Below are 15,713 nucleotides of genomic sequence, written 5' to 3' on the forward strand. Positions count from 1 at the left end.
GGCATATTTTTCTGAAGCAGGATTTCCTTTTGAAAAGAGACACTCTTTCTCCTGTTTCTTTGAAAGCTAGGAAATACAAACGCCCTCTTGTGGTCATAGTCTCTAATGTCTCTAGTTAATTTAGATTTTTCTTTCTACCAGATCTTTTCATAACTATTTAATTTGGTGTTAATGCCTGAAAGGAAATTCTCTAATGTAGAATTTGATGTAATATTTACCAGTTGTTCACAAACTTGTTTAGTTTCAACTGCAAGTTTGTCTTTTCATATTGTCTCTTTCAATTAAAATTGACACCCATTCTAAACTGCACCGATGTGCAGCTGCTATCCATCGTTCATGAAATTTAACTTCTACTTCATTAGTAAGGTCAAATGGTGTTGATGGATTCTTAATAGACCTTAACCCTCTAGGTGTTATATCCAGTTCAATATATCTTTCAAGACTGCCAATATTATAGAAAGTAGATGTTTCTTTAAAAATCAATCTTTCAAGTTTAGAACACAAGTCCTGTACATCTGGATTATCTGAAATAATGTTCTTTTTGCCTACCATAGCAAAAGGATTGGTAGTAGTTCTCTTCCTGGAATTTTCCCATTTCTTTATAATACCAAAGCCTGAGTCTCCTGTAGCTTCTGGTACTGCATTCTTTATCATTGATGTACCAGTGTCATTAGGCAAATTACTGGAACGGTTGCTATTTTCTCCATTCCGATTAAACATCTCCATACCAGTCTCTCTAAATATTCTAGGAAAGGAGCACATGGACTCACTTGTCATATTCAAACAACAGCAAACAAGATGTATATATATAAACAACAAAGACTATCAGTGAGTCCCAGCTCTACCTTCCAATAAAATTTATTTAGTTGAACAGTTCCTTCTCTAGCGCCTCGGCCAACAGCCTTTACAGAGTAAAACAGTAAAACTCATAAAACACTTGCAATATATACAAAAAACAAGTAATCAATCAATTACATAATTAAACTATCAAATCACATAGCTTAAATATATTTAAAGTCATAGTCTTAAACAAGACATTGCCAGTTACATTCTCTGTTCATTCCATGTGGATGCAAAGTCCCAAATTTCATAATCAAAATGCATTCCTTTTGTCTTAACATATTTTTTGCCTATCAACATCATTATAATATAATGGAACATGTTCCAGAACAGACACTTTTATATTCTCAATATTTCCATGGTGCACTGAGTTAAAATGTTCAGCAATAGGACTAGTAATTTTATTATTTTTAACATCTCTAATATGTTCTTTTATCCTATCTGCTAGCATTCTTTTTGTTTCTCCAATATAATATTTGTTACAATCACAGAATATGACATACACAACACCTTTGCTCATACATGTATATTTGCCTTTTGTAACAAAAATTTTGCCATTTATTTTATTCACTTCATTTACAACATGTTTACATATAGCACATTTTCCACAAGGGAATGTTCCCAAATTCTTCACAACATTTAATTCATTAGTACAAGGCTTTTTATAAGTTAAGTTTATTCCAGAGATGGGGCAGCCTCTGGGAGACAAACCTGTCTCTCCAGCAGGTTTTGTTGATGTTGCATATTAGATTTTAGGCCTTTTGAGCAGGTAATGCATGAGGAGTTAGACTTATGGATATGGAGCATCTCTATTAGGGCAGGGTCCGATCTTGCCTTGTAGGTGATCACCTCTGAACAATCTGTATGATACCTAGTAGAGTGATAGTGATTTCAGCCTGTTTGCATAGGACAGGTGGTGGAGGCCATGGATTCTTTTTGTGAGTTATTTATGTGACCTTTCCAGTTGGTGCTGGTGTTTGGAGAGGTACATACCAAACGGGGCATTATACTCAATTATTGGCCTAATGAGTTAGGTGTACACAAAGGAAATAACCTCCTTTTTTCTGAATACAATCCTTTTACTTATAAGATAAAATAAGTAAAAGGTTTTTCTGATTGTTACATGATGGTAGAAGGTGAGATTGTTGTCAATCTGAGTACCCAAGTCTCTCACCACAGGTTGTGTGCTTAGGAAGTTGCCATTAATGTTTTTGCCGAATGGTATGATAATAAATTTTTTTGCATTTGTTGATGTGAGACCCTCCTGCAGTATGTTGACATAATTTGTGGAGCCAATGACAGGACCCAACTTACAGTCATCAGCAAACTTGGTCAGCAACAGGCCTTTGTCTTTGCCTGGACCTCTGAGAAGTAGATGCCAAACAGTAGGGCTCCCAGGACAGATCTCTGGGGAATACCACTAGTGATAGGTCTGCTGTTGGAGATGGAGGTACCTATTTTGACCTTGTGGGTCATATTGGTGAGTCAGTTGGCCACCCAGTTGATGAGATAGGGATTTCTGCCAACTTGTGTTAGATTTTCGATGATGCCCGAGTGGGGTATTGTGTCAAAGGCCTTGGCCAGGTCAAGGTAAGCCGTATGTACTGACTTTCCCTCATCCAGAGCCTTGGTGACAGTCTCAAAGAAGTCCACCAGGTTCAAAAGGCAAGATCTTCCCTTGACGAATCCAAACTACGTAGGGTCAAGTGCTTGGAGATTGCCTATGCCCTTGTTTATGAGATCCATAATAATACGCTCCATGGCTTTACAGGTCAGACGTGTCAAGCTAATGAGGCGATAGTTTCCAAGGTCAGTAGTGGCACCACCTTTGTGCAGAGGGATGACAATGGTAGTTCTCCACTCTGCTTGATGAAACCTTTACTTAGGCTATGGTTGAATAGGGTGCTCAATGGCGAAGCTAGTTCTTGCTGGAGATGGTGCAGAATACAGCCCATGGAAGCTGTGTTCTTTGCCTTACATAGGGCCTTTAACACTTGATCTATGGAGATGTGAGGTGGGGGACAAGTATTGGGGGATGTTGAATTGGCCTTTGTAGGGGGGATAGGGGGTTGTTTGAACTGAACCTATCTGCTAGTGGGTTGGCTAAGTCAACAGGATCGTTGTAAGTGATACCATTAAGTACTAATTCAGAACAAACTTGGGCTTTGCCACGGAGGTTCCTGATGTAACTGAAGAAGGTTTTGTGGTTTCCCTTTGCTTCAGAGGCTATTTTCAATTCATAATTGGCTGTGGAGGTTTTCACTAGTGATCGAATTTGCTTGTTGAGGCTGAGGATGGAGTTTTTCCAGTTTGGAATTTGTTCCTTTTTACCCTTGGACAACAGTTTCTTCCTTTTGTTGTAAAGCCTGTTGATAGAGAATGTCCATCAGACAGGTTTGTGTTTCCTTGAGGAGCAGGTTTTAGTTCTGTTGGGTATGGCTGAGTCCATGCAGTTGTACAGGTGCTTGTATACTGCATTGGCATACTGTTCAGCATAGTTGTCTGCATTCTCTGAGGGGGTTGATGGTGTAAAGCTACTGATACCCTCCCTTAAGAGCTTGTAGTCAGCTTTTAGGAAGTTTTTTTAGCCTGATTACTTGTTGATCTAAGTTGTTTGGATTTTGTAATCAGTCTGCATAGTTTTGATTTGGTTTCTAATAGGTTTTGGAAATGTCTATAATGGTTAAAATCATCACCTGTCACATTGAGTGAGTTCAAACCAAGTGGGCCATCAATGACAGAGCATGATTTTCACATTACACTTTATCATCTTCATTCACTCAGGGTAGGGCAGTGTTCAGACATAACTATTTGCAGCCTCCACCCAGGTTGCAAAGTACAAGGACATACAGTATCATATGCAGAAAATGTAAGAGATGAGTTTTTATGTGATAATAAGGAAAATTAACTTACACTGCATCATAATAAAATAGAAATGTTGTACAGAATTATAGTAAATAAGTGAAATTATATAATATCATTGCAGAAAAAATAGTACAAACATAGGAATAGGTAGATAACAGTGAAAATAGAATGGTGTTACAGTGACAAACTGTACCCACACCTGCATAATGGGTCACTCATTGGACATAGTAAGTTTGCTTACAGAAATGAGTATCCCCAGAGTTATAGTAAGTGGATTTTTAGTTAGGTGAAGGGACTTGCAGTGCGGTGCTTACATCCCTTTTGCTCAAACAGAAATTGCTTGAATTGGGGTCTGAATTTATAGTAAGTGGATATTTCTGTGATGTATGGAGGGAAAGACTGCCAACGTTTAGGTGCCTAAATGGGGAAGCTGTGACTGAAGCATTAGGGTATTGTTGCAGGGTATTGGAATAAAGGGCCCAGAATGGATTGGTCCCTGAGGTTATAAGTGAATGCAGATGCAATAAGTCTCACAGCTAGCGGTGAGACAGGCTAGAAGTTTGACTAGTAGTGAGGAGGTTTGTTCTTCCTATGGCTGGGAGCCATCTGGTTTTGGAGATTATGTTGCAATGATGTTATAGGGGGTGATAATTGATAATCACTCAATAAAAAAACAGGATACTTTAAAATGTTTCAGTGAATAGCTGTACACAACACTAATAATTACTACTTGATCATGGCTGATGCAGTATTACCAATACGTCAATGTAGTTTACCCTTGAGAGTAGTGGTGAAGAAAAGCTTTGAAGAAAGTCTTCCTTGTCTCTTCATCTTCTTTGCATTTAGCTGGCTAGCTACTACTCAGAATGCAAATTACATCATTACAAGTGAGTTTTTGATTATTTTCAGTTACTTACATTTAAGTGAAAATCCATTCTAAATTATCTCTTTCTGTGATTATACGGTATGTAAGTGTAATGAATATAAAACTGTCTTGCAGTACTAATATTTCCAGTGAAAGAATAGTGTATGGCAACGGTTCAGAGGTTCATAGGTATATACACTAGGCTAATGACCACAGGGTCTTTATAAGTGTAAATGTGCAACCTAACCCAATTGTGTCCCCACGTACCACAGGCATTTATGGGGGGATGTGAGGAAGTTTCTAGAGGTTATTTGGGGGATATGTTAGCTAGGGCATTACTGTCTGTCTTTGTCTATCATAGACATGGGGGCCAGACCCCAGGTGAATTTCCAATTTCCCATCTGATGATCAAAGTTATATTTGAATAGGGCGGGGAATGGACTCTGCTTCACATGGATGGAGTGCCTGTTCCAGTGCACAGCGATCCTCTGAGGCACATATCTGTCTCGCTGACATGTCTTATTTATGCCACAAGCAAAATTTAAATCCTTGTCAATGCTAGAAGTCTAAACCTCAAAATGCACTCACTTGAGGAACTCCTTAAAATAGAGAACATTGACATCTGTGCAGTGAGAGATACCTGGTTCAAGGCTCCAGAGATCACCCCTGCATTACCAGACTATAATTCATACCACACCTTTTGGCCACCTAAACTGGACCGAAACACTAGAGGTGGAGGCATGCCCATATTCATTAAGGATATCCACACCTCCAGGCTAGTTGCTCAGCATAATGCATCCGAGATTATCCAAGTTCAACTAACTCTGGGCAAGACCGCAATCCAAATTGTAACTTGCTACAGATCTCCCACCATGCCCCAGGATTCCCACTCCTCATTTCTTGATACACTGGAAAATATTAGGGTACAACCCAACACCCTAATAATGGGTGATTTAAACTGCCCCACCATTAACTGGGAAAACTACTCATGTGCCAACTCTTTTGCTCAATGTTTTTCTGGAATTCATAAATTCCAACGCCTTGGATCAACTTATCCACACCCCCACCAGGGGCAGCAATATCCTAGACCTGGTCATTACCAACATGGGTGACTGGTGTTCCACACCAGAGGTCAATTCCTGATTGGTCAGATCTGACCACAAGCTAATCACCCTAGATATCCACATTCCGCCCCCACCCCCAATTAGGGAAACCACCGTAAAATAGTTTTCCAAAGCCAACTCCGTGCTTAAGACAGAAGTGCAAAACTTTACGACACCCATGCAGATGGACAATACGGGTACGACTGCTGAATCCTACACAAATGCACTTTATAAGCACTTACACGAGTGCATGGATCATGCTATCATTAAAAGAACCAAGATGCTATCCTCCAAAAAAAGGAAGCCAATCTGGTGGATCCTTGCCATAAGCAAACTCTACAACAGAAGAAAGAAACTGTTGCAAAAAAGAGTAAAATCCCATGATTGGAGGAACGCCCTGGTCAGCCTCAGTAAGAAGCTGAGATCCCTCATAAAATCCTCCAAAGCTAGTTACGAAAACAAAATCGCCACTGATTCTAAAGACAACCACAAAGCATTCTATAGCTATGTCAAGAATCTCAATGGCAACACTCAGATCTGCTCTGAGTTACAGCACAATGTCAGTAAATATACAGAACCAACTGATATTGCCAACATCCTGACAGACAGGTTCAGTGCTAACTTTACCCCCCTCTCACCCCCTAAAGGGCCCATCTCTATACCGGAAGAATGCAAAGTTCCTGTAATCACGGCTGCACAGGTAAAAAACATACTCTCCAAAGCCAAGATCACAGCATCCATGGGAACTGACAACATCCCAGGCTGCATTCTACATGAATTACAGAACTGGCACCCCACCTAAGCACCATGTTCAGTCATAGCCTCACCTCAGGCTTTGTGCCCACTGAATGGCGCACAGTGACGGTCATCCCACTCCACAAAGAGGGAGCCACAATGGACCCTGGGAACTACAGCCTTATTAGCATGACGAGCCTGGTCTGCAAGGCCATGGAACGTATCATCATGGAACTTATAAATAAAGACATTGGTAATCTCCAGACTCTGGACCCCACCCAGTTTGGGTTTGTAAATGGCAAACCTGATAGACTTCTTTGAAGCAGTGACCAAAGCCATAGACAAGGGTAAGGTGGTTCACACAGCCTATCTAGATCTCGCCAAGGCTTTTGATGCCATCCCTCACTCTGGAATTATAAACTCACTAAACTAGGTATAAATCCCTATGTCACAAGATGGGTTGCCAACTGGCTCACTGACAGAACTCACACTGTGAAAGTAGCAGACTCCAAATCCGAATTCAGACCAGTGACAAGTGAAGTACCACAGGGTTCAGTCCTGGGTCCTCTCCTGTTTTGTATCTACTTTTCAGAAGTACAGGCTAACACAGAAGGTCTTTGGCTAATGAAGTTTGCAGATGACTGCAAACTAGGAGTCATAATTGAAACTCCTAACAATGTGGACATCCTACAAAAGGGCCACACTGAGACAGATACCTGGTGTCAAAGCCATGGCCTCAAGCTCAATGCCAAAAAGTGCATTGTCATCCTTTTGGTAAAAACTCTGCACCCATGAGCTACCACATAGGTTGTAGTCTACATAACACCGAAAGTGTGATAAGAGACTTTGGGACACAGGTGGACAGTAGTCTCTCCTTTGATAATCACATCGCCACAGTAGTCAGGAAATCCTTCTACGTGGCACACCTCATCACAAAAGGTTTTACATCCAGGAAAAAAGAGGTCATTGTTCCCCTCTACTCTTCACTCATTAGACCCATTATAGCGTACAATGCTCCTTTTGGTATGTGGAAAGGCCACAGAAATACCTCACAAAGAGGATTACCAACCTCAAACAGATGCCCTATGCAGACCGTCTCAAAAAACTCCAGCTTTACTCAGTCGCATATCGCCTACTCAGAGGCGATCTCTGCCTAACATATAAAGCTACGTCAAACCCAGAGCTGTTGGAAATGCTCCACTTAAAGAAATCCCAATCCCTCCAGGCTACACGCTCTAGGGACCTAAACCTTGTCACCACAATAAACAGAACATACTGGAGGGATAGATTCTTGTCTCAGAGGCTTCCCTTATTCTGGAACAAACTACCTATCTATATCAAACAAAGCTCCTCATTAGCACTCTTCAAGAAAAATCTTGATGATTCAATGGGAAATAGGAAATTAACCCCGGGGATCACCTCTGTGGCTCTGCTCGACAGGGGCACAGGAATATACTTTTCTTGGGTGGCGAAAGCCAGGGTACCTTTTTGGCTAGGCTTATATAGGCCCTAGGGCCAATAGCCTAGTACCTACGTATGAACCTATGAACCTATAGATTTACTGGTTCTCATGCCATTTGTTTTTTGGATGTGCAAAAGACCCATCACAGCTGGTTCTGACAGTCACTTGTATGCCAGCCATATACTTTTATTACCTTTATCTTCTTTTTAATAACAGAATGTCAGTGAATTAAAGCATGTCTTTACAACTGAATATAAGTTCACTGTATTACCTTAACACCTGAGCTGTTACTCTTCTGTTTGTAGTGTGGCAAATGTTTTTTTCCAAAATGTATTTTAATGAAGAGATTTAACACTATTATACAAAGTCAGATACAGCATGCTATAACAAATAAAGGCAGTGCTAGTTTATTGCTGATGCCAAAATGGTGAGAGTGAGATGAATGACTACTAAGTCTCACAGACACTGCATTTCTTACAAAGACTGCTATATGATGAAATGTTTCAAGTAAAAACGTTTTAATCAAGTCTAGTGTTATCCTGAATTTCAAGGTAAATAGCAGTGTGCATTATATGAAGATATATAATACTTCCTGAAACAGATTCAAGTGGAAAGTATGGACATGCTTCTAGGAATGTACTGAACCTCTTTTTCTGCTACAGTAATTTAATAAAAAGCTGAAAATATGAAAGCCATACTTAATTTCCTTTGCTGTTTCTACAAAATTAAACATTTTAAAAATTCAGTAATGGGCATGCATTATGCTGGAATAATGACATTTCTCTGTAATTATTTGAATGTTATGATGTTATTACCAACCAGCCTAATGTCTTATAGCACAACAGCATAACATATGTTTTTTAATTATTTTATGAACATATGCTGAATGTTATATAATGACTGCAAGAAGGGAACACAATGGTGCAGGAAAATAACAATCGTTATTTTCAGTAGTTTGAAAAGCTAACATTTTAGCAAGTTATAGAATTTGTCAAAAGAAGACAAAGAATGGAAAGCTAGTGCAGACCTACATTACGTCATCAGTTTCATAAACTGTAGCTCAATAAAGCCCTTTAGTCAATTACATACAAGAGAATGGGTTTAAAATGACATCTTAGGTATGCTAAAATATTTTACATACTGGTTGGACCAAAACGTTATTCTTGCCATACAATAAAGTAGCTCTTGAATTCTGATGTAATGATTCCACATAGTCTCGGGCGGAGAGGGAGGGACGGTCATCCATACTACCACTCGAATGTCTCTTCTGGATCTGGGTCAAAAAAACAAGACATACATGTGATTCAGCAACAGTAGAAATGTGTGGATTATTTAGTATCTTCATACTTGCAGATTATTTGAAATGGCATGAGCACTTTTATTGTCCTTATTGTTTGCTTTTTTCCATATACTGCAACTGCTGACCAGTCATATAGCTGCAGATGACCATACATTGTGTGGTCACCAAATCAATAAATGCAGAAAGTGTGAAATAAATAACAAAAAAACTGCTTCCTCTTTTGGACCCTTCAGCATCTCAATAATGCTAAATATAAAAATGTCAGCAATGCATACATAAAGCCATTATCCAGACACTGTACCAATAACAAAGTCTGAGTTTCCTTAAAGATACTGTGCTAAACATAGAGCTGCTCTTGACATTTTAGTCTGAAAACATACACAATACAACTAGCATTAAACTTTATTTTTCTTTTAATATCTTGCCAATAAAATATTTTGCAGGAGAAATATAGTAGTAAATAACACATGCCAGAAAAACCTTCTGTGAAATCAGTTTAGCCCATCTGGAAATGCCATGTTGCTCTGCAACAAATTAGTATCAGCCATTCTACAGGGCTCTCCCATGTAAACATGCCATATCACATGTTGTTGTTGTCTTTTGGCTTTTCCTGGTTAGGGGTCACCACAGCGGAACTCCGGTCCGCTAATGATTGGCAGTAGATTTTCATGAACGCTGAGGTGCCAGCTCGACGTTCAACCTTCAACAAAGGCATGCCCATTTATGCATGTCTTTCGAACGCCCACCCAACCGTGGGGAGGACATGCAGACTCCACACAGAAGGCACTCCCCGCACCCCATCCTGTTCAATCTTGCTGTGAGGCAACAACGCTACCACTGCACCACCGCGGAAGTCACAGTTTACACATATTATATTGCCATGTTTTAAACTGTATGGTTTCATTAACTTCTGAATTCTGCTTAACTCAGACTTGATTACAGTTTTCAAAGCTAAACACAGCAGAATAAGTTAAGAAAATCAGTGCAAAGTATATATAGATACTAAGAATTCCAACAAATAACTCATGATAAGCATTAGCAGATACTTTAAAAAGTAAACATTTATAGAAAATGCAAACGTTTAACATTTTATGAAAACCAGAAGAACGCTTGCTGGAACAGCTAGTTCTTTACACATCACCTGAAGGAAAAAAAATATATAAGCATGCCATCTTAAGCCACTGAAATACAAAGTCCCACAGGTGTGGAGTAACACAGGTAAAGGAAGGATATGTTGTAGTCAACAAGCCCTCCCTGAAAAGGTGAAGGTGGCCAAGCTGGGTAGTACACGTGAGCTAAGTCTTTAAGATATCCAGGGACTTGGCGTCATGGGTAAGATTTGTTAAAAATATCACCTTGTAGTTAATTCTCCAGTGGACATAAAGCCACTGCAATACCAACATAACACAAAGCATACTGGCAATAGATGGGACTCCAGTTAGTCAATTGACAGCAGAATTCTACATCAGCTGCAGTCTTCCATCAGACACATAAAGATGTCTTAGGTAAGCAGCACAGGTGAGATGAACACAGCATTCGCCCGAGCTACCCAGATACAGAAAGTGCTTCTAGTAACTGCTACCACCAGGCCTCTAGACATTAATTCCTTATCCAAAATCATATCCAGGTCATTAATACATAATCTGATGTTCAAATACTGATCTCTGAGTACTATAACTGGACAGAGAGACTGAAAGAGAAAGAAAAAAGGGATGAATGAAAGAATGAATGATGCATAATCTGCATGGCAAACTATGCCAGTCAGATTAAGGATGTTCAGTTGACTTGTTCTGATGGTCAGTGATGGACCTAGATAAACTTACTTATCCCATTTTGTTGCCTGGCCTTCATTAAAGCAGTGACTGTGATGAACATCCATTAGTGAATTTGGTCTATACCCTCTTTTTTTGGTCCCCTCAGAACTCATTGATACCAGCCTGGCTCCCAGTGCCTCGTTGGATTCTACCAGTATTCTCATAAACCCTACCAGACTTGCTCCAACATTCCTGGGTCATGGATCTTAAGAACATTCTGGGGGTGTGGCCGTTTGTAGTTCCATCTGTTGTTTTTTTTTTTTTTATGTGCCCTATTCACTTTTGTTTTTCCACACCCCCCACGGTTGCTTGTTTTGTCACAGAGCAAATCCTTTTTAAGGGGTGCGATCACTGAGTGCCCTACCACCAGGATGGGGACACCCATCCCTCCTTGCCACTCTGTCAGTAGCCCAAGACCACTAATCAAATCTGGGTCAGCTTAGCTGTAGTTAGGGCTTTATCCCTCTACGCCACCAGAGTGGCCAGTTTGAGTCTATATCTTAGGCTTTGGTGGGTTGATGGGATATCACTAAGTCTACATAGTTCTGATGTTTCATAATACTCACGCATAAGGCTGGGCGTTTGGTTGGTGAATCTTGTCGGCAATATGCACTATGAATACGATGCCTTTGTACAAGTTCATCAGCGGAAGGGTCTGTCCAGAAATGATCTGCTGTTTTCATTTTTGTGTACTCCAATGCACAAGGACCAACTGAAAATAAAAGTATTGTAAATGAAATTAATTTTGTATAACAAGCTGAAAGTGATCTAACATAGATGTTATTGTTATATATAAGGCACACTAAAAAATGGGTTAAACAGAGAATACAGAAATACCACACATGCTTATGAGGTGATGAAAAAGTACATTATCTAATATACTCTATCAGTAATACTAATGTGTAATAAAACAGAGCAATATTACTGAATGGCACTTGATTTTAAACATACAGTACTGTTTAGATGTCAGTTTTGTACTTGGTAAATCAAATGTATAAGCAAGGCATCAAGTGAAGACATTTAGGACATAGAATTACAATATCTAAATGTACAGAAGTACAAATGTAATTCTTATGAGGTGCAGTCCTCCCATATTATTCAGAGAGGAAATGAGTCAGAAAGATTAATTTTAATAACAGCTCCTGCTTAACTAACATGCACAGTGACAGTATTTGTGTGCATTTAGTTATTCATTTACTTATGTTTTTTTTCTGTTATTATTGTAACCTTTATTATTTTAAAACAGTAGCACAGTCCATTGCCAAGAGATTGATTAGATAATAAAAGAACAATTTTGTGTTAAGTTGGAAAAAGAAAAGTAAAAAAAGCATACCATCCGCTGTCTGTACATGTTTATATTAGAAAAAATTCAAATAAAGATCAAAGTGCTGCAAATATTACAAGGGCTGCTGCATGTTATACACTCAGTATCAAGGACTGCATATTGTGATGCAATACCCAAAGTTTAACTGGGAAAAGTAACCATAAAGCAGAACAGAGCCAGGGCTCTGATAAATCTCCCCTGTAGAGCATTACTGCTGCTTTGAACCATTATGTAGACCCTTTTCAAGTGCAACTTTTTCACTAATAACATTTATCATTATAATAATAATAATAATATTCTTTTCATTGAAAGAAGCTATTTAAATTTTCGCCTGTGATATTTAAATTTGTAGCATGCAAATCTTGGTTATTGAAAAGTGCAAACTTAAAATAGTGCAATCACTTTATCTACAAGTGCTTTCTTGATAATTTGTATACATAAAAAGTTTAATAACATTTATAACAACATGTCAATTAGTTTAATAGTGACAGCATTTTAATTTTCATAAAGCCTCAGAACACTTTGCTGATAGACAGAATAACTAAGAAAACAAGAGTAGAAATAACATAAGAAATGTTAATCCTCACCGAGCAAAGAGGCAAGGATGGGCCCATCCACTGGATCCATGAGCAATGCTTCTTTTTCGTAATATTTACTGGCAGAAAAGTATAAGACAAATGGATTTCACATGAAATTAGCAGGTTATACTTTGAATTTTCAAGTAATAATACAAGCAAATTGCTCAAGCAATTTGTAACAGCAATTTCTTTTAATTCTACTTTATTTTATGACACAGTTTATTATAATCTGAGCTACAATACAAATTAAGCAATATCAGCCTAGGATAACAGTGTTTTCATAAAATGCATTCATTCTACAGTTATAGATCAACAATCCTGTTCAATCAATTTATTTACTGACATTTACTGAGCTGCACAGTAAGATTTAAATGTCAGATTTAAAACATACAGATGTCTATTTGTATGTTTTAAAAAACAGTATTTTATTTTGACAGGAATGAAAAAGTACAGTTTTGTACCTACCATAAATGTAGATGTTCAAGTGGTTATGCGGTTGCAGTCATCACACCTGGGTTATCCTGCCGTCAGGCAGTCCCGCGGTTGGCCTGAATTCCAAAGCCTTGGTCCGGCGTCGGTTGTCGTCGCTTCTTCCCTGACGTCAGTGCGGCAGGGGTATAAAAGAGGCAGCCGACGCCATTTTCTTCAGTTTTTCTTGCCCCTGATGTCAGGTGCCCCGAACTAAGAAGGCAAAATAAAAAGCTTGCAAAACATACCTTAGTGCTAAACAATGGTACTAGTTGTAAGCAAATACACCATACAGACATGCATCGCAAAGGTTGAAGTACATGGAGGAATAAGAAAAGCCTTGTTAGGTAGAGGGGATGTAGGGAGGGTAACCAGGACTGCAGCAGCATAACCACTCGAACATCTACATTTATGGTAGGTATAAAACTTTACTATGTTCATCATGCTATGCTGCTGCAGTCATCACACTTGGGTAGAGTCCCAAAGCTGTGTTAGGGTGGTAGGAGCTAAACTGGGTTAGGTGCAGCTAAGATGCCCTGCAGGACTGCAGTGGCAAACCCAGCTCTGGCTTTTGAGTAAAAAGGAAGGTGGTAATGCTTGGTGAAGGTGTGCACTGAACTCCAAGTAGCTGCCTCCAGAATGTCCTTTGTTGGGACTCCTCGGAGGAAGGCTGCTGAGGTTGCTGTAGCCCTGGTAGAGTGAGACCTAATACTAGCAGGCACTGCTTTCCCGTGGTGTGAGTAGCAAAAGCGGATGCAATGTGCTATCCATTTGGAGATGGTCTGTTTTGAAATAGCCTTTCCTTCTGGGCCTGGTGCATAGGATACAAGGAGTTGGTCAAATTTTCTGAAGGCCTTTGTCTTGTCCAAATAGTAACGTAACTGTCTGTGAATGTCCAAGGAGTGAAGGAGTCTCTCTCCTTTATTCTGTGGGTTTGGATAAAAGGTGGGCAAGTGTATGGTCTGACTGAAAGCCACACTGGATACTACCTTAGGCATGAAGGAAGGATTGGTGTGTAAGGATACTCTGTCCTGATGGAAAATGATGAAAGGTTCCACTGTCATAAGTGCTTGCAGTTCTGAGACTCTGCATGCTGAGGTGATAGCCAGCAGCAGGGCTGTTTTCTATGACAAGTATTGAAGCTCTGCTGAAAAGGCTGGTTCGAAAGGAGGAAGTGTTAACTTTTCCAGAACAAAATTCAGGTCCCAAGTAGGAGTTGGTGGTTTTCGGGGGGGGGTCTTATATTTTTTGCCCCTCTGAGAAACTGCCTTAGCAAAGGATGAGAGAAAATGGGAGGAATCGTATCATATTGAGCTGAAATGGCTGAAGCATGGATCTTTATGGATGAGAAAGAAAAGCCTTTGTGTAGCATCTCTGTTAGATATTGGAGTATGTGTGGAATATTTGGGATGCCAGGATTTAGGCTTCTGGCCTGGTTCCATACACAAAATCTTTTCCATTTGTCTGAGTAAGTTTTTCTGGTGCTGGGCCTCCTGGCCTTTAAGATGACATTCTGGACGTCCTTTGATAGAAGTGCTGTTTGATAATTTAAGGTATTTTCCATGCAGGATTTAAGGTCCTTAGCTGACTGTGAAGGATCTGATAGTTTTGTTGGGTTAACAGCAGAGGGAATTGAGGTAAGATCCATGGAGGGCTGTGAGTCAGGTTTCGTAGTAGTGGGTACCAGTGTTGACATGGCCAGTCCGGAGCAATGAGGATCATCTGTGGTCTCTCTGATCTGGCTTTCAGTAATACCTGGGTCAGTAGGGGCAGAGGTGGGAAGGCGTAGACTGACAATGCTGCCCAATTGAATGATAGGGCATCCACTTTCCAGGCCAGGGGATGATACGTCCTTGTGCAAAATGTTTGTAGCTGACAATTGTTGGTTGAGGCAAACAGATCTATGTCTGGAGGTCCCCACCTTTGAGTTATCATTGAGAATACTTGTGGGTGTAGTCGCCACTCGTGAGGGTCTGTTAAATTTCTGCTTAATTTGTCTACCAAAATGTTTTCTTTTCCTGGCAGAAATTGTGCTTGCAGTTGTACTTGGTAAGTTAATGCTGTGTTCCACAAGTCCATTGCCTGTCTGCATAGTGGATAGGAGTGGGTTCCTCCTTGTTTGTTTATGTACCACATGACTGTGGTGTTGTCGTCCTTATTAGAAGTTGTCCTGGATGCAAGAGGTCCTTGAAGGCTGTTAGTGCATTTTTTACAACTAGCATCCCCTTTTGATTGATGTGTAATTGCCTTTGGTTTGCAGACCATTTGCCCTGTATGCACTGTCCTGCCATGTGTGCACCCCAGGCGTAATCTGATTAATCTGTTGTTAAGGTTTGATTTGCTGGAGGTGAGACAAAAG

General features: G+C 39.8%; 1 protein-coding gene across 1 annotated transcript in view; it reads right to left on the reverse strand.

The window, feature by feature from the left end:
• Positions 1-15,713, reverse strand: part of SGSM1 (small G protein signaling modulator 1) — a 1,353,076-nt gene that overhangs the window by 792,729 nt on the left and 544,634 nt on the right. Inside the window, exons 4-6 of the mRNA XM_044068489.1 lie at positions 12,896-12,963; positions 11,551-11,696; positions 9,012-9,143 (exon numbers count right to left, since the gene is read on the reverse strand). Of these exons, the coding sequence (XP_043924424.1) occupies positions 9,012-9,143; positions 11,551-11,696; positions 12,896-12,963 (346 nt within the window). The remainder of the gene's footprint in view (positions 1-9,011; positions 9,144-11,550; positions 11,697-12,895; positions 12,964-15,713) is intronic.

Source organism: Protopterus annectens, chromosome 4.part0, assembly GCF_019279795.1.
Source record: "Protopterus annectens isolate FY-2018-M chromosome 4.part0, PAN1.0, whole genome shotgun sequence".
Taxonomy (NCBI): domain Eukaryota; kingdom Metazoa; phylum Chordata; order Ceratodontiformes; family Protopteridae; genus Protopterus; species Protopterus annectens.